Source organism: Lolium perenne, chromosome 4, assembly GCF_019359855.2.
Source record: "Lolium perenne isolate Kyuss_39 chromosome 4, Kyuss_2.0, whole genome shotgun sequence".
Classification (NCBI taxonomy): Eukaryota; Viridiplantae; Streptophyta; class Magnoliopsida; order Poales; family Poaceae; genus Lolium; species Lolium perenne.
Genome location: NC_067247.2, coordinates 312,707,045 through 312,726,698, shown reverse-complemented (window position 1 = coordinate 312,726,698; position 19,654 = coordinate 312,707,045). Strand labels below are relative to the sequence as shown.

The window sequence follows — 19,654 nt, the reverse complement described above, 5'->3', positions numbered from 1 at the left end:
CAATCCTAAAAAGGCGCGAACTTCGGTCTGATTGGTAGGGGCTTTCTTCTCCATGATGGACTGAATTTTGGACGGGTCGACAGACACTCCTCCGACAGATATGACATGACCTAAAAATCCTACCTCTTTCAGCCAAAATTCACACTTACTAAACTTGGCGTAAAGCTTATGGTCTCTGAGCGTCCCCAAAACAATCCGCAGATGTTCAGCATGCTCTTCTTCACTCTTGGAGTAGATCAGAATATCGTCGATGAAAACCACAACGAATTTGTCGAGGTACTTCATGAACACCTTGTTCATGAGGTTCATGAAATAGGCAGGGGCATTGGTCAGTCCGAAAGACATCACGGTATATTCAAAAAGTCCATACCGTGTGGTGAAGGCAGTCTTGGGAATGTCTGACTCTCGAACCTTGAGTTGATGATAACCAGTTCGGAGGTCTATTTTAGAGAAAACTCGGGTGCCATTCATTTGGTCGAACAGATCTTCAATCTTCGGGAGGGGGTATTTGTTTTTGATGGTGACATCATTCAGTTTCCGGTAGTCCACGCACAGGCGGATAGTACCGTCCCGCTTATCCACAAAGATAACGGGAGATCCCCAGGGGGATGCACTCGGGCGAATCAAACCTTTCCTCAACATATCATTCAACTGCTTCTTCAGCTCAACTAATTCTTGGGGGTTCATCCGGTAAGGTCGCTGAGCGATGGGGGCGGTTCCGGGGACTAGTTCGATGATAAACTCGATATCCCGATCAGGGGGCATACCGGGTAGCTCATCGGGAAAAACCTCAGGATACTCACAAGCTATGGGTACTTCATGCAGGGCTGGGTGGCGACACTCGTCTTGCATAAGACCTTCGATGAAGGTATGGTCGCCACATGCTCAACTATTTCTCCGTCCTCAGCAGCCAATGTTATGGCTCGGCGAACACAATCTATGTGACCCTTGTACTTCACCATCCAATTCATCCCAAGGATCACTTCTAAGCCTTGCTCTCCTAATACGATCAAATCCGCGTGGAAACGCTTCCCCTGAATATCTATAGGAACATCCTTGCAGGATAGATCCGTTTTGGTGGTGGATCCCGGAATTTGGACTAACATAGGACGTTGCATGATCGTAGGTCTCAAACCACTCTTCCTAGCAAACGGCTTGGTAACAAAAGAGTGGGATGCTCCGGAATCAAACAAGACAGAGGCGGGTATTGAGTTGACAGGGAACGTACCCAGGACAATATCCGGAGCTTCCTGGGCTTGTTCAGCATTGACGTGGTTGAGGTGTCCCCTAGTTGGTCCAGCTGGCTTCTTCTGATTCAGGTTCCTTCCAGTAGCAGTGCGAGCTTGTCCCTGATTAGGCCTGGGCGCATTGGGGCGCTGTCCAGAAGTGGCTCGGTTGGGGCACTCCTTGGAGAAGTGACCCGGCTGACCGCAGGTATAGCATCCAGTGGTGGCGGGGCGGACAGTGTTGCTCTGGCGATTGTAGTTGGGGTTGTAGTTGCTTCCTCCAGAACGCTGAGGGTTGTAGTTGCGATTGGGGTTGTTGGGGCGAGGTGCAGGGGGTGGTGCCCTCTGCTGCTGGGGCGCCGGCCTTGGAGGGGGAAAGCTGCGGGGTCGCTGAGTGCTGGAGCTGCCTTGCTGCATCATTGCCTTGCGTTTGCGGTTCTCAAATGCACTCTTGCGCTTGCTCTCCACCATGATAGAGGCATCAACCAGCGACTCAAGGTCTGGGTATGGAACGGCCACCAAGATGCTCTGCATTTCATCATGCAGACCATTCAAGAAGCGATCTTTCTTCTTCTCTTCAGTGTCGGTGTCTTCTGGAGCATAACGGGACAGAGTGGTGAATTTGTCCATGTAGTCCACCACAGACATGCTCCCCTGCTTCAAATTCATGAACTTATCCTTCATGAGCTTGATCAGTCCTGAAGGGATGTGGGTCTTGCGGAACTTAGTCTTGAATTCTTCCCAGCCGATGACGTGTCCTTCAGCTTGAATAGCCTTGACATTTTCCCACCAAGCGCGGGCAGGTCCGGAGAGGTAATGAGTGGCAAACAGAACCTTCTCATCATTGCCGACTCCGGCAACCTCCAAGTTGTTCTCAATGGTGCGAAGCCAATCATCGGCGTCGAGGGGTTCAGTGCACTTGGAGAAGACAGGTGGGTTGGTGCTTTGAAAATCCTTCAGCTTGGAGCGGGGGTCTCCATTTCCATCCCCGCCATTATTGTTGTTGGCGTTACCAGTAGCAAGCTGAGTGAGGTGCTGAAGAGTAGCAAGATTAGCTTGACGCTCCGCACGGGCTGCCTCACGGTCTTCCATCATCATACGCAGGAGTTGAGCCATGGTAGGGTCGGGAGGTGGAGGTGGAGGGGGGTCTCGGTTTGCCCCGCTGTGGTCTCCTCTACGGGTTTCCACCATCCTGAAGAAGGGTGGATTCAGATTTACAAAAAGGAACAAGTAGATGGGCAGCCACTTAAAAGGGGAGGGATTGCAAATAAAAATGGAAATTCAAAAACGGGCGCAACAAATGCAAAGTAAGCAAACGATAGCATAGCATAGTAGGGGTGCCGATGGCACAATGTAGCATACATCATCACACATAAGTCTCATACAACACAGCCAAAAGAATGGTTTCATAGAACCATCATCACAAGTCTACTCGCATCGCAAAAGGGGGCCTATCTCATCGCCCTAAGGTAAGGTGGTGCGAGTCCCAGGTGGTGCTCTAGAAGTCGTCGAGGTCCACAACAGGAACCTCAGGTGCAGGTGGGGCGTCCTCCTCAACAAAGGCTGGCTCCTCGGGGTCCTCCTCGGACATCAGTGGCTCGGGCTCCTCATCTTCATCGTTGATGAAGGCCTCATCCTCAGTATCAGGCTCCATATCGAAGTCCTCGTCCTCGTAGTCGTCGTCGTCACTAAGGAGAGCCTCGTTCTCCTTGCGGAGATCCTCACCGTCGTCCTCCAGCTCCTCAATGGGGGCCTCCCTCGGTGGAGTGGGGGCCTCCCGCGACGTCACCTTCGCCTTCAGCGAGTAACCCTCCGGCGTGCGGCAACCCTCAGCTTGCGCTCACTGGCAAGGTCAGCCTGTGTAGCAGCAAGCTGAGCGCGAAGTGTAGCAATCTCATCCTCCTGCAGATCGCACCTCTCACGGGCGCGGTCCTGCTGAGTCTGAGTGTGGTGAAGCAGGTACTCCATGTGGTGCAGCTGGTGTGCGGTGTCGGCGTGTGGGGCGCCGGCCACGGGCTGGCCCGCGAGGTCGCGCTGGCCAAGGTACTGGTAACCCGTGTCGGCGACAACCTCCGGGTGAAGAAAGGCGAGGCGTGCAAGTGCCTCCTGAGAGACTCGAATCATCCCGTCGAGCCACGTGCGCTCCATCACGTCGATGGTGAACTCCTCAGTAGCGGGGGAAATCCCGCTCCCCCTGACGACGCAGGTGACCAGCCAGGCCATCTCCGAGTCTGCGGACCTCTCAGTACGGACGCCCTTAATCTCGGGCACCATACGTCCGCAGCGAATAGCCAGGTCGGCTAAGGCCCGCTCGAAGAAGTAGAGGGGCGGCCTCACTCCAACCTGACGGACGTGCGTGTACTCGATCGGCATCTACACAAATTTTAAAGTAGATTAAGTTAGTGACCACAGTGTGCAAAATTTTAAGCATAATAAAACAGTAATGCAAGTAAAGTTTCTGAAAAATAGAAGGAGGTAAGGGACTTAAGCATTTTCAGCATTTAGTCAACCTTTTTGTTTAAGAAAATAATTTTTGTTCTATTTCTAACGCCCATGCTAACTAAGGTCTCCTACAGTCAGGATGGCTCTGATACCAGCTCTGTGGGGCCCCGGACCTACCAGTCCAGAACTCCTGTTATGCATCCAATTTCACGATCCCAAGATCATTCCATCGTGAATACATAACCGAACTGATACCAGATTACATCATCCATTACAGTACCGAATTTAAGTAATACGAAGTCTTACATCATAGGCCATCAAGGCCGTAGTTCACCAAACAGCAGCGGAAACAACTTGACTCCAAAAGCGGTGGAACCCAAGTCAGGCCTTTACCCTACAGGCGGCTGACTGGGAGAGCGTCCTAGTTCGCGTCTTCGGCGTCGTACTCCTCTTCTTCGAAGTACTCTTCTTCAAAGTCTGGTCAAGTAGATAACCAGGACAACAATGCCAGTGAGTACTTTTGAATGTACTCGCAAACCACCTTAGAGAGAAATAAAGGATATGCAATATGGCAGTAGCAAGGGAAAGGCACTATCTAGGGCGACAAGGAGCGAGAGGTGGTTCCTCTCGAGAATAAGACATTTCCATAACTTTGTTGAAAACTTTTTGGTAAACCATTTCATTTGCAGACTAATAGGTAAGGGTGACCCAATTTAATTTCAGCCATCTCATATGGCCATTTCCTTTCCAACTTTCTACCGTACCTCGCAGGTACTTTTTCACCAGCCCACTGGTATAAACTTCCCGGAATAATCACTTTCGAAAACAGTTTGGAGAAAACAACACTTTCCTCTAATGCCACGTACCGCCATTCCCATGTCCATAACCGCGGACACGGCTATTCGAATAGATTTACACTCTGCAGAGGTTGTACACTTTCCCCACAAGATCCGAATACTCCTCGTGTGGGCGTCATCCCTGCATAATAACATATGCCACGACAAGTACCCGATCGTAGTTTTTCGCCTGCTCGCCTTAGCCTAAGACATGCCGCCTAGAGTTGTACCTCCCAACACCAGAGTCCGAGGGGTCGTTTACCCAGGAGTAGCAAATTCCCCGACCAGCTCGACCCTCTGGAATGCCGCGACCAACTGCGGGGCATTATTCAATGGGAGCTCATAGGTTGTACCCCTGCCATCGATACGCAATGGAAAGGCGTTCCCAGTTCGTCGGGAAGGCCACGGTCGATAGGTGTCCATGCTCGGACTACCCCTTACATTTGCAGGACCCAAACTAAGGCGAGACAAACTACTACACTACGCCCCGTCCCACTAAAGGGTAATGTGGTTGTACTGGCTAGGTCCGGTTTCGTACTATGGTCACCAAAGTTTTTCAAAACAAACCATTTTTTCATCTCCATTTGTCTCCAGCAATATCTTTCATAAAACCTTTTTGTGTTTCACCAAAAACCACACTTGGGCAGGGCTACCCCATTCCAAGGTTTTCGAAAAACTTCTTCTCAGAAAAACCTTTTTCGCAACCATCTTTCCAGGGCTCCCAACCTATAGTCCAATTTCTTCTTCGAAAAATGGCGACAAGGATGACAAGGTGATAAGCACCAGGTCACTAATAGAGAGGTGTTCAGTAGGTATCAACGAGGGCTGCACCCTAATGGTGGATTAATAAATCTCCGGGTGGCACTAACCACCGACAAAATAAATATAGAAGACATGCACTTTTTGTAAAACCTTGTAATAATGCAAGAACAAGATATATAGGATCAGAGATGCATCAAGAGGTGGCTTGCCTTGCTCAGCAAAGTGTCCCTGGTCTTTTTCTTCAAATCCCCCAAAGTCACCTCCTCCTTCGTCTCCGGCGGCGTTCGAATCTATCGTCGCGCAAATAAAAGAAACACACCATACAAATCAACAACTATCTCCAGAATAATGCACACAAAAATCTGATAAAATCACAGTAGGTAGAGGTTGACAAATGCAAACTACTGAAAGTGGTTTCACCCATTTTTGATTTTTAAAACAAAAGATATGATTTTTGCAATTCCAGAATTGACTTAAGAACCAATTAAATGACCTAAATCTTTCTGGAAGTCACAAAAATGCATGCAGCATACCTACAGAAAGCTATTGACATGTAGAACACACCTGCACAAGAATCATATGCAAATAAAATTTCTGCTGTCCTAAACAATTCAATCAAGACAGAAACCAGAGCATTCCAAAACTTAAACCAACACTAACCAGAGCATTTCCAACCAAAGCAAAGTATATTCCTGGATAGCTAAGAACAAATGTGAACTAACCCCACTGGATTTGTATTTTTCTGAGTTGTAAAAGAATTTACCCAATTAAAATACTGATAAGGTGCCCTGTTTCAGATATAAATTTGCCAGACTCAAAATATAATCCTAAAAATCAATTCCTTTGGTGAAGAATTACCTTATCACTATATCTACTGGTAGCATTTGGGTTTGCTTAAAGATCAAGTGTAGTTTTTGAATTAAAAATCAGAGAAGAGCTCTCTGGTCAGTTTTTGATTTATTTATCAAGCACAATCTAGGAAGCTTTTGCAGGTGAGACCAGTGCCAAAATGAAAGGTACACATATTAACATCACTACATAGTTGACCTCATTCAAAAAGAGCTAGCACATCAACCACACGAAATAAAATGCCTAAACTGCAACTTTTTAGGGTTTAATTTGTTGGCACATTTTTGTACTGCTAAACCCTGTGCATGCAACTTCTAGTGGTAGAGAAAACATATGTAAGCATTTAGAAACTTGAATCACTTCATTTGGTCAAACGATGAATTTTTGGTGATTTAATTCATGAGCAGGTATTTTCTGGCTGGTTAAAAAGGAAGAAAAGGTAAAAAGGAAAAGGGGCCGGCGCTGCTGGGCTAGCCGGATTCGGCCCAAAGAACGGCTCCGCAGCGCGAAGCGGCCGTTTCAAACGGCCCGACGTGGCGAGCCACGCTGGACGGCGGGCCAGGGGCCAGGGCGCATGCACCGGTTGGATTAGGATCCAACGGTAGCATGCCCTCGTCTACCTCACGACGCGGAAAAACACCGCGGCGGACCCTAGCGACTGCGGGAAACGGCGGGGCACGGTGTGCTTACCTCGATGAGCAGAAGACGGCGGGAAGGCGTGCGCTGGATGCGGGGGACCCGGGGCTTCCGAGCGGTGGTCGTCGGAGTCGAAACAGCGGCGGCTTTTCCGGCGACCGGCGACGGTGGCGGAGCTGCTGTTCACGGCGGCGTCGGATACGGGCAAGCCTGGGACGAAAAAGAGGGTTCGTTAGGTTGGGAAGAGGGAGGCGCATCCATTGAGCAAGATAGGGAGGGGGATGGAGGTCTCCGACGACGGCAACCTTCACCGTTTGCTTGCCGGCGTCGAGCACGCTCGCGGACAGCAGGGAGGAGCTGAGCTCCTCTCCACTTGGGAGGTGTTCTGGTGGGGGAAGTGAGACGTGGTGGCGAAGGGAGACAGAGGGAGGAGGGCCTTGCGTTATTTAAAGGGGCGCGCGGGTGCACCGTGCACCATGTCCGTGCACCGACCAGGGAGGTGGCGGCAGCGATGGATTGGCTGGCCTGGGCGGTGCCGCTGCGGCTCAGAGAGGCGGTGCCATCGTTTGGAAGGACGCGCGCGTCGCGCTGCGGGACAGGGAGGAGAGACGCGACGGCGTCTGCCAGCAGCCGCGCGGCGAAGTGACAAGGCAGGGCCAGGGCGTCGCCGTGCAGCACCGGTGGGTCAAAGACAGGCGTCGCGGGCATGTCTCCGAGGCGTTCCGGAGTCGTGCGCGTCCAGAGGACAAGGTTTGTGCCACCAGAGAAGGGAGGTAGGGTGGAGAACGTGGCCGTGGCCAGGCGGACGTGGTCACCGGCCATTGGGGGTTGCCATGCGGGTAGGGAGAGGAAGGGCGAGAGGAGGGTGTGCATGCGGGGTCAGAGATGGAGAGGGTTCTCTGGGAGTCGTGCAGGACATCAGGAAGCTGCCAAGGATGGGGGAGGGAAGGAGATCTCCTTGATCTTGTGTTGGTTCCCGAGGTGGTGATCATGGGGAGAGAAGGAGAGAGGGAGGTCGACTGCCAGGGATAGGGAGGGTGCAGGACGATCGAGGCTCCCTCTGGTCGTGTATGAGTGTTGGTGAGGAGATGGAGTGAAAGAAGTGAGCAAGAGAGAGGGGAAAAGATCAGGGCCGGCATGGCCATCCTCACTTATTCACCAAGTTTGGATTTTTGAGCAAGCCACAAGGATGTGATCCCAAACAATTTCAGAGCATACATTTGATGAGCCAAGTGATGCACCCAATTGGAGAATTTTCAGAGATGAAAAATTTAGAGAAGAAGGCATAGATATGGAAGAGGGATTGTTGAGAAAAACATGATCTTGGAAGATCATATGAGAGCATGATCATATGCACAAGGGTGTGTGATGGTGTGGAGGAATTGTGAAAAGAGTGATCAAGGGAGAGGGAAGGGTCATGGCCGGCATGGCCCTACTCATTTAATTAAAAGTTGACAACTTTGAAGGGGTCACATGGAGATGATCTAAGTCAGCCCTAGGTATACAAGGTGATGAGTCAATGGTCCTCTTGCTTGGAGAGTTTTCTGATTTGAAAATGGATAGAAGAAGAAATAGATATGGAGGAGAAAAATTGGAAAAGAACTAGATCTTAGAAGATCTTATGTGAGCATAATCACATGCTCAAGGGTTATATGGGAATTTTAATTGCTCCCTAAAAAGAAAAGGAATTCTCACAATTAATAGGTAGGTTTAGGGTTTTAAGGATCCACACACAACACAACATTCTCAAGCAATTAACACACAATCTCTACAATGCATGAGTATGAGGAACTATATGCATGCAATTTTTGAGAAACAGAAAAGTTTTTGTTGGCCCAAAATTTTGCATTTCAAAGATTAAACCAATGCACAAAAAGTTGGGTTGTTACAGGATGGTCACATCATTTTTTGTGAAGATGCTTCTAATATTGTTTCACATCCTAGTAAGTCTAGGAAAGCCAGTGTTCCTATGCTCTCTGTTAGAATTGGTGATCATTGTTATTATTGTTTATGCGATATTGGTGCAAGTATTAGTGCCATTCCTTATGAGCTTTACAAGGAAATCATGCATGAAATTGGTTCTTGTGAACTTGAAGATATTGATGTGGTTATTCGGCTAGCTAATAGAGAAACTATCTCTCCTATTGGTATTGTTCGAGATGTGGAAGTTCTATGTGGTAAGATTAAATATCCTGCTGACTTTTTGGTACTTGGTTCTGCTGCTAGTAAGACTTGTCCTATCATTTTTGGTAGACCTTTTCTAAATACTTGTGGAGCTATTATAGATTGCAAGAAAGAGAAAATTGTGACTAAATTTGCTGGTGAATCTTACGAGTTTAATTTCTCTAAATTTGCCAAAGTTCCTTATGAAGCTGAATTTCCCAGTAATGATTTTAGAGTTGCACAGCTTGCATCTATTGCTCTTGCTTCCACTAATCCTTTGCAGCAACATTTGGAGGATCATGAGAGTGAAGTCTTTAGGGAAGAAAGGAATGAGCTTGATGAAATTTTCCTTCGTCAACCTATTCTTAAACATGACTTACCGGTTGAAGATCTAGGTACAACACCACCACCAAAGGAAGATCCTGTTTTTGATTTGAAACCGTTGCCTGATAATCTTAAGTATGCTTATATTGATGATAAGAAAACATATCCTGTTATTATTAGTGCTAAGCTTTCAGATTTTGAGGAAGAAAGGTTATTGGAAATATTGAAGAAACACCGAGGAGCTATTGGCTACACTCTTGATGACTTGAAGGGGATTTCTCCCTCTATTTGCCAACATGCCATCAACACGGAAGATGATGCAAAGCCTGTTGTTGAACATCAGCGTCGTCTAATTCCTAAGATGAAGGATGTGGTAAGGAATGAGGTATTAAAACTTCTTGAAGCTGGTATAATATATCCTATTGCTGATAGTAGATGGGTTAGTCCTGTGCATTGTGTTCCTAAGAAAGGAGGAATAACTGTTGTATCTAATGATAATGATGAGCTCATCCCTCAAAGAGTAGTTGTAGGGTATAGAATGTGCATTGATTATCAAAAAGTTAATAAAGTTACTAAGAAAGATCATTACCCTTTACCTTTTATTGATCAAATGCTAGAAAGGTTATCTAAAAATACTCATTTCTGTTTTCTTGATGGTTATTCTGGGTTCTCACAAATTGCTGTTAAAACTAAAGATCAAGAGAAAACCACTTTCACTTGTCCCTATGGAACTTATGCCTATAGACGTATGCCTTTTGGTTTATGTAATGCTCCTACTACTTTTCAAAGATGCATGTCTGCTATTTTTCATGGCTTTTGTGAAAATATTGCAGAGGTATTCATGGATGATTTTTCTGTCTATGGGAATTCTTTTGATAATTGTTTGCGAAACCTTGATAAAGTTTTGCAGAGATGTGAAGAAACTAACCTTGTTCTTAATTGGGAGAAATGCCACTTTATGGTTAATGAAGGGATTGTATTGGGACATAAAATTTCTGAGAGAGGTATTGAAGTTGATAGAGCTAAGGTTGAAGCGATTGAGAAGATGCCCTATCCGAGGGATGTTAAAGGTATTCGTAGTGTTCTTGGTCATGCTGGTTTTTATAGGAGATTTATTAAAGATTTCTCTAAAATTTCAAAGCATCTTACTAATCTTCTTCAAAAATATGTACCTTTTGTTTTTGATGATGATTGTAAGGAAGCTTTTGAAACTCTAAAGAAAGCCTTAACAACTGCTCCAGTAGTTGAACCTCCTGATTGGAATTTACCCTTTGAAATTATGTGTGATGCTAGTGATTTTGCTGTAGGTGTTGTTCTTGGACAGCGAGTAGATAAAAAATTGAATGTTATTCATTATGCTAGTAAAACTCTTGATGCTGCTCAAAGAAATTATGCTACAACTGAAAAAGAATTATTAGCTGTGGTTTTTGCTTGTGACAAGTTTAGATCTTACATTGTTGATTCAAAAGTCACAATTCATACTGATCATGCTGCAATTAGGTACCTTATGGAAAAGAAAGATGCTAAGCCAAGGCTTATTAGATGGGTGCTTCTTTTGCAAGAATATGATTTACATATTATAGATAGGAAAGATGCTGATAATCCTGTTGTTGATAATTTGTCTAGATTGGAAAATATTGTTTAAGATCCTATTCCTGTTAATGATAGTTTTCCAAATGAACAATTGGCTGTAATAAAGGTGAGCTCGCGAGATAGTCCTTGGTATGCTGATTATGCTAACTTTATTGTTTCGAAGTACTTGCCTCCAACCTTTTCAGCTCAGCAAAGGAGGAAATTCTTTTATGACTTGAGGCATTATTTTTGGGATGACCCACACTTATATAAAGAAGGAGTGGATGGTATTATGCGAAGATGTGTTCCCGAATATGAACAACAAGAGATATTGAGTAAGTGTCATGGTAGTGTTTATGGAGGACATCACGCCGGAGATAGAACCGCGCAAAAGGTTCTACAGTCAGGTTTTTATTAGCCAACTCTCTTCAAAGATGCCAGAAAGTTTATTTTATCTTGTGATGAATGTCAAAGAGTTGGTAATATCTCTAGACGCAATGAAATGCCTATGAATTATACTCTTGTTATTGAGCCATTTGATTGTTGGGGATTTGACTTCATGGGTCCTTTCCCTTCTTCAGAAGGTAACACTCATATACTTGTTGCTGTTGATTATGTTACTAAATGGGTGGAAGCCATACCCACAAAAAGTGCTGATGGTGAGACCTCTTTAAGAATGCTTTTAGATGTTATTTTTCCTAGATTTGGAGTACCTAGATATCTTATGACTGATGGAGGTTCTCATTTTATCCATGGTGGTTTTAGAAAAACTCTTGCTAAATATGGTATTAATCATAGGATTTCTTCCGCTTATCATCCTCAAACTAGTGAACAAGTAGAATTATCAAATAGAGAAATTAAATCTATCTTGCAAAAGACTATTAATAAATCTAGGAAAAATTGGGCTAGTAAGTTGAAGGAAGCACTATGGGCTTATAGAACTGCTTACAAAAATCCTATGGGTATGTCTCCTTATAAAATGGTTTATGGAAAAGCTTGTCATTTACCTTTAGAACTAGAGCACAAAGCTTATTGGGCTGTAAGAGAACTTAATAAAGATCCTAAACTTTCCGGTAAGAAAAGGTTGCTACAATTGAGTTCTTTAGATGAGTGGAGAAGTGAAGCTTATGAAAATGCTAAACTTTTTAAGGAGAAAGTTAAGAAATGGCATGATAGAAGAATTATCAAAAGAGAATTTAATGTTGGAGATAAAGTCCTATTGTATCGGTCTCGTCTCAGATTTTTTGCAGGAAAATTACTCTCAAAATGGGAAGGACCATATGTCATTGTGGAGGTGTATAGTTCAGGGGCAATAAAAATTGGTTCGCTGAAAGGTGATGCCACACAAGTGGTGAATGGACAAAGACTCAAGCATTATATTTCTGGAGATTCTTTTAATGAAGATGTTGATGTTATTCAAGTGATGACTCCGGAAACTTTCATCAAAGATCAAATTGATAGTTCTGCAGAGTTCGACTTTGAATAGGTAACAGTTCTGGTAATAAAAAGTTCGCGTTTAACTTTCCGAACAATGTTTTTTCTATTTTTAGAAAATATGAAAAATTACGAGATCGAATCGGAGCGGAGGAGACGCACGAGGGCGCGTCCCCACGTGGTGGCGTGGGCCCCACCCTGGCCGCGCCGCCCTATGGGGACGGCTCCTCGGAGTCCCTCTTCCACTCTGGTTCGACCTGGTACTTTCCTTCTGTCATGAATTTTTTTGCTATATAATCCCCCGGATCCCCCGAGGTCCGTATATCGTTTTCTCGTTGTGTTTTGTTTCGACCTATTTCTGTTCAGATGTCGTCGCAAGGTTCATCCTCAAAAGATTATGCAATGCGTCGCAACCGTGAGCTCCTCCAGGATCTAGATCAAGGAACTTTTGTTGGATGGGTGGAAGAGGAAAGGGTCGTGACAAGACGGAAAGAGATGGATGAGAGTGTCAAGGAGGAAGTGAAGAAGATGTCATCAATAAAAAGAGAGCGGCAAGCTATGGGGAGTAAGCCAATCTTGGTGGGATCGGTTAACACTCAACGTTATTTTTCTCATAACTTGCAGGGACCTTTACCACCTGCTCCTAGCCTCAACTCTTCTCCTACTGTGGAGGAAGCTCTTCGGGTTACCGATGAGTTTTGTGATCAATACCGTGTTCTGAGAAGGGAAGTGGAGATACTTCAAGAGGAGAACAACCGACTTTGCAGAATGCTAGAGCAATTCCTCACTCCCATCAGAGTCGTTCCACCATCACCACCGAAGGAGTAATTCATCATTGGTATTGGCACCCCCTTGGTTTGTTCCAAGCTTGGGGGAGTGCCGCGGTATCACATCATCACTATCTTTTACCTTTTTACTATCAAGTAGTGTCATATCATGAGTAGGGAAGCTATCATATAAGATGGTTGCAGTGTGGAAGTATCTCTCTTTTAGTTGGTTATCTATGTATCCCTTGGTGTGAGTTATCGTTATGGAATATTAATGAGAAGTTTTATCATTTACATTTTGCACACCTTATTTTAGTTTGCAATTTCGGTTATATGATTGATCTTGTTGTTAGTATTGGTATCACTTTGGGAGCATTAAGTAAATCTATTTGGTTTTGGCAAACTTAGCATTGGTCAACAGCAACAATACTTTGAGGTTTAAGTAGAAAAGAGGGAAATACATGCAGATATATTATTTCATTATCTTTCTTTCTTGTTAGCTAATGAGTTTAGTATTCTGAAGTTAAAATTGTTTGTGCTTACAAGGAAGATGCATGATTGTTTCTATCACATGTATATTTGTTTGTTTCCCTCAACTCTTATGCTTGCTTCAAACAACTTTGCTAGCCAAAGCCCTGTACTGAGAGGGAATGCTTCTCGTGCATCCAAAACCTTAAACCAAACCTATGCCATGTGTGTCCACCATAACTACCTACTGTGTGGTATTTCTCTGCCATTCCAAGTAAATACTTCATGTGCTACCTTTAAACAATTCAAAAAGTTAGTATCTCTTATTTGTGTCAATGTTTTATAGCTCATGAGGAAGTATGTGGTGTTTACCTTTCAAATCTTGTTGGGCAGACTTTCACCAATAGACTAGTGGCACATCCGCTTATCCAATAATTTTGCAAAAAGAGCTGGCAACGGGGTGCCTAGCCCCAATTAATTCACTTTCATCACTAATTCTCTTCACATGTTTTGCCCTGATTTATCAGTAATCAACTTAATTTGCAAATAGACACTCCTCCATGGTATGTGAGTGTTGGAAGGCACCCGAGGATTCGGTTAGCCATGGCTTGTGTAAGCAAAGGTTGGGAGGAGTGTCATCCATAAATAAAACTAAAGTACATGTGTAAACAAAAGAGAAAAGGGATGATCCTTGCTGGTAGAGATAACGTCCTTCATGGGAGCCGCTCTTTGAAAGTCTGTTTGACAAGGGGGTTAGAGTGCCCACTACCATTCATTGACAACAACAAACACCTCTCAAAACTATACTTTTATGCCCTCTATATGATTTCAAAACTTAAAAAGCTCTAGCACATGATTTAATCCCTGCTTCCCTCTGCGAAGGGCCTATCTTTACTTTATGTTGAGTCAGTAAACCTATTTCCCTCTATCTTAAGCAAGCAATTGAGTTGTTGTGATCCAACCATTTATATTGTGATCTATTTCATCATGTCTTTTATTCTTCCTTGTTTAGTACAAATTTTATCTGAATGAATATGACTTTGAAGGTTATCAATGATTATGAGGAGATTGTCATGATTTGGCGCGTAAGTTCTGCCATATAAGCTCTAATATAAAGGCTCTACTCGAAAGATAAGTACAATCTATTAATTGTTCTTTGATCTAGAACGAAATTTGCCATCACCAATTACGATTTCCTATGCACCTATATTTGTGATTTCCCTCTACTTGTTTCAAGTTGAGTTATATGAGGAAGTTGTTCACTAGAATGTCTTGTGTGAATTAATGTGATGCTTCTTGTCCGTATTTCATTTATCGACTCTTCACTCCATAAACATGTGGTCTTGTTTACTGAGTTCAGTTTCGCTTGGGGACAAGCGAGGTCTAAGCTTGGGGGCAGTTGATACGTCCATTTTGCATCACTATTTTATATCATAATTTACTGTTATTCATTGATATATTTCATATTTAGAGATGATACTTATGTTATTTCACCTATTTTGCATGTTTCATGATTATTGGAGAATTAGTCACCGGAGTCAGGATTCTGCTGGAAAAAGCACCGTCAGGTTACAATATTTCTGAAGATCAACAATTGACGGAAAATATACTAAAGCTCTTATTTTTCCAGAAGAAAGAGCCAGCCAAAAGGGGAGGCCGAGGAGGGCCGCCATGGGCCCTCCCCATAGGCCGGCGCGGCCACCAGGCCAGGCGCGCCGTCACGTGGGGAGGGGGCCCATGACCCCCCTCGGCCATCTCCCTTTCGCGTACTTCATCTACCTGAAACCCTAAGGTGCGGAGGAGCATCAAGAATAGACACAGCCGCCTCAGCGGGGCGGAAAACACCAGAGAGAAAAGAGCTCTCCGGCAGGCTGAAATCTGCCGGGGAAATTCCCTCCCGGAGGGGGAAATCGTCGCCATCATCACCGTCATCGAGCTGGACTTCATTGGGATCATCATCATCATCTCCATCACCGACACCGTCATCTCCACCGCTGCACATCGTCTCCGCTGTAACATCTAGGGTTGAATCTTGATTATTTCATAGGGGAAACTCTCCCGGTGTTGATTACTCCTTGTTATTGATGCTATTGAATGAAACCGTTGAACCAAGGTTTATGTTCAGATTGTTATTCATCATCATATCACGTCTGATCATGTTCCATATGATGTCTTGTGAGTAGTTCATTTAGTTCTTGAGGACATGGGTGAAGTCTAAATGTTAGTAGTGAACTATGTTGAGTAATATTTAATGGTTTGATATTTAAGTTGTGGTGTTATTCTTCTAGTGGTGTCATGTGAACGTCAACTACATGATACTTCACCTTTATGGGCCTAGGGGAGTGCATCTTGTATTTGTTTGCTAATTGTGGGGTTGCCGGAGTGACAGCAACCTGAACCCCCGTTGGTATATCGATGCATGAGGGACAGCAGGATCTCAGAGTTTAAGGCTGTGATTAGATTTATCTTAATTACTTTCTTGTATTTGCGGATGCTTGCAAGGGGTTTAATCACAAGTATGTATTAGTCCTAGGAAGGGTGGTGCATTAGCATAGGTTCACTCACACAACACTTATCAAAACAACGAAGATTAATCAACTATATGAAGCGAAAGCACTAGACTAAATCCCTGTGTGTCCTCAAGAACGTTTGGTCATCATAAGTAAACAAACCGGCTTGTCCTTTGTGCTAAAAAGGATTGGGCCACTCGCTGCAATTATTACTCTCGCATTTTACTTACTTGTATTTTATTTATCTGCTATATCAAAACCCCCTGAATACTTGTCTGTGAGCATTTACAGTGAATCCTTCATCGAAACTGCTTGTCAACACCTTCTTCTCCTCGTTGGGTTCGACACTCTTATTTATCGAAAGTACTACGATACACCCCCTATACTTGTGGGTCATCAGTAGCGGTTTGAAAAACTGTAAGACTCTTGTCCGAGCAGGGGAGTAACCCGGAGACGTATTGTAACAATATTGTCGATGGATGAAGTCCCGCGGGATAAAAGTATTCTCCGACTAAAAGTTGGGAAAGATGATAATGTGAAGTTGGTGTTCTTCAAGTTTCTCCATGTTGCCAAGATTGTCGGAAGCCATGAAGTTTTAGCAAGGCGGAAACAAGGGGTGAATCTCGGAGAACTCTGGGGGCTACTGTTGTGGGTATACTTCATGGGTGTACCATCGACAGTGCCTAGATCCGACAAGCCCAGGTGGCCCACAGACGGTGGTGTGGCATGTGGCCCATCGGGCGGCCCAGTTGCTGTTGATCATGAAGGATGAAGTCCAGCCCATCGGGAAGCCGGATCCTAACCAACCTCCGGAGGAGGCCGGATCCGTGAAGGCCCATGAGGAACCCCGATCCAGCACGACGTAGATGGAAGTCGGATCCTTGACGTACACGGCAAGATATTGTACCGTAGTTAGGCAACCTGTAATCTAGCTAGGACTCTCCATGTAAACTCTAGATCTGTGCGTCTTTATAAGCCGGATCCTGGGAGCCCTAGAGGCACAACCACAACTCATTGTAACAACGCGAAAGCGCCCAGATAATTCCAGACAAGCAATAGTAGATCCTGTCATCGAGCAGGTGTTCCGAAGCTGGGTAAATCGCGTATCACCGTCCCGAGGACTCTCCGCCCAATGGCCCCTACTTCTTCTCCCCTCCATGAGGATCCCTCCTCTGGAGTACCGTCGAATAGGCAACGACAATAAGAGTTGCACATTCTCAAGAAATATGCAACTCTAACCATGTATTAATCGGAGGGATAAATTACACTCAGAACACCTTCCGGCCGAGGCTGGCGCAATGGTGAACCTCACATCATCTCCAATCGCGTCCCCCAAGTTTTCGATTTGGGCGCGCCGGACGAAAAAACGGTTCTACCCACGTCTCCCAAAGCCGAACTTTGTCCGGCGCGGCCCGCTACGGTGTCCGGCGCTCCGAGCCCATCCCCGTCCCACAGGGGATGCACCGGACACGCCGGACACAACGAAAAGAGAGGCGAAGCGACGCGGGTCCGACGCGTCAGCAACTCGGATGCTCAACCGCCGCCTACATAGCGACGGTGCAGTTGCCGGGAAGCGGAACCGTCGCATTGGCAACCGCGTCGACCGACGCGCCAACTGCTGGAATGGAGCGTGGACTCCTCGAAAGAGCAACCGCCGCTCTCTTCGACTTCTCCGCCGCCGTTCATCCGCGCTCAATAAGACCCGTACGTAGGCTCTTTCGGATCTTCAACCGGCCGCCATTCATCCAAGCTTCCATCCGACACCTGCAGCGACGATGAGCTACACCTCACAGCTTCCATCCGACACCTCCAGCGAGGGCAAGTCTGCTGGATTTTGCCATTGGTGGGACATAACCCGGATGCTCAGCAGCGGCGACGATTCCCTGCCGGTACTTGACAGCGAGGAGGAATGGCTGGGCGTGGAGGAGGACGCGGAGGAGGAAGGTTCAGAGGAGGCGGCGGCGGCGGCCCGTGCGAAGGCAGAGGCGGACGCGAAAGCGAAGGCCAAGGCCAACGCCAAGGCGCAGCCGGTGAGCACCGGCGACAACGAGGAGGACACTAGTTCCTCCGACGAGTCGGCCGACACCACCTCTTCGGAAGAGGTGACGAGCAGGAAGCGCTACCGTGATGACGACGACGAGGTGTGGCCATCATCGAAGAAGAAGACGAAATAGTTTAAAATAATTTATATGTAATTTAATTATGTTTTTTCGAAGTTTTATATGTAATTTGTTCATGTTGAACCGATTTGAATATTAGTAAAGTGTTTTCTTCTATCTATTTAAATTATTTTTAATGTTTGGTGGCGGCGTTTGGAGGACGCGACTGGGGAGCGACGTCCCCCAAACGCACCACTAACAAAACACGTCCCCAAACGCTTGATTCGGCGAGCTTTGCGAGACGGTTTGGGAGAGTGACCGGAGATGCTCTCAGCACGGCGGCGTCATTCCTAGTGTCTGTGGTGGCCCTCTACTTCGCGCCGGTGGCCTCTTGTTGTCGACGCGGTCGCTATGGACGCGAGCCGCCAGCTGGGTGTTTGATCGATGGCGCCGCCACCAGGGAAAACGCGACACGGAGGCGGCGAAGCAAATCGATCGAGGCCACACGCGTGTGTACCATACAGTGATTGCGATACGGTGATGTATTTGAGGACAGGCTGCCTATTGGATTTGACATTTGAGCCAGACTCTGCTTTCAGGACAGGCTCGTATCGTTTTGGATACTAGCTAGCCGGGCTCTGTTTGCCGGTTCATCTGTACACATCGGCATTGCAGTAGTCGAAGGACGAAACATATGACGGACAACGATATAGTGACACCTTGTACGTGGTAGACGTATGACCTTAAATGCTTGTAGAGAGCAGCCGGACCTAAAGGAGACACGGTCGAGAAGAAACGAGCCAAAGGCGGGAGAAGACCAAATTGGTTCTGTTTGTGTTCGATGTCCATCACGCTACTGCTAATCCTTTCATTCATAAATAAATGACTCAATATTATGTAGATATGGTTGTATCTAGACACGTTTTTAGCTTGGATGGAACTTGGAAAACATTAGCAGTGCAAAGCAGTAGGGAAAACCAAATACTACATCACTTTTATACTGGAATTGAGAGGCATGCATAGAAAACGCTAGTCTCAGGTTCGGCAGCTTCCGCTTTACTTCTGCCAGGGAGTCATCAAGATCGACGGCTGCGTGCAGTCACGCAGAGACAAACAAACGTGAGGCTAATGAATTCTGGTACTAAATTGCTTCCTCCTGCAAGGCTGAAAAGAATAACATGATGCCAAGCTAGCTAGCTAGTTGCTGCCTTGATCAATTTCTTACACCAGACAATAGTTTTGCCCCAAAACAATACACCCTTGCCTGATGACGAATTCCGGACAAATACAGTGACCAACGAAGCCAGACTGCTAGAGAAAACAACCAGACGTTAGCATCGAATATTCTTTTTTTTTTTTTGCGAAGGTGCATCGAAGATTCGATCAGTACCAGCGACGCAGCGTCGGTCTTGAATGGCGGCGGACAATCAGATCTAACTTTCACCTGAAGAGCCACGAAAAAAACTCATGAGTAGGGACATGGAGATTGAAAGGTTCTGAAATTAGTAGAGGGAGAAGATTGTACCACTACAGGAATGGGCCGAGGTGCCGACGGCCTGGCCCTGC

At 45.8% G+C, this 19,654-nt stretch overlaps 1 protein-coding gene across 1 annotated transcript; it reads right to left on the bottom strand.

Moving 5' to 3' along the window:
- Positions 1–806: 806 nt before the first annotated feature.
- Positions 807–2,342, bottom strand: LOC139830215 (uncharacterized). The gene is made up of 2 exons (XM_071818224.1): positions 1,866–2,342; positions 807–1,754 (listed from the first exon to the last, which is right to left on the bottom strand). Exons 1-2 carry the CDS (start codon positions 2,340–2,342, stop codon positions 807–809), a joined length of 1,425 nt encoding a protein of 474 aa, XP_071674325.1.
- Positions 2,343–19,654: the final 17,312 nt, after the last annotated feature.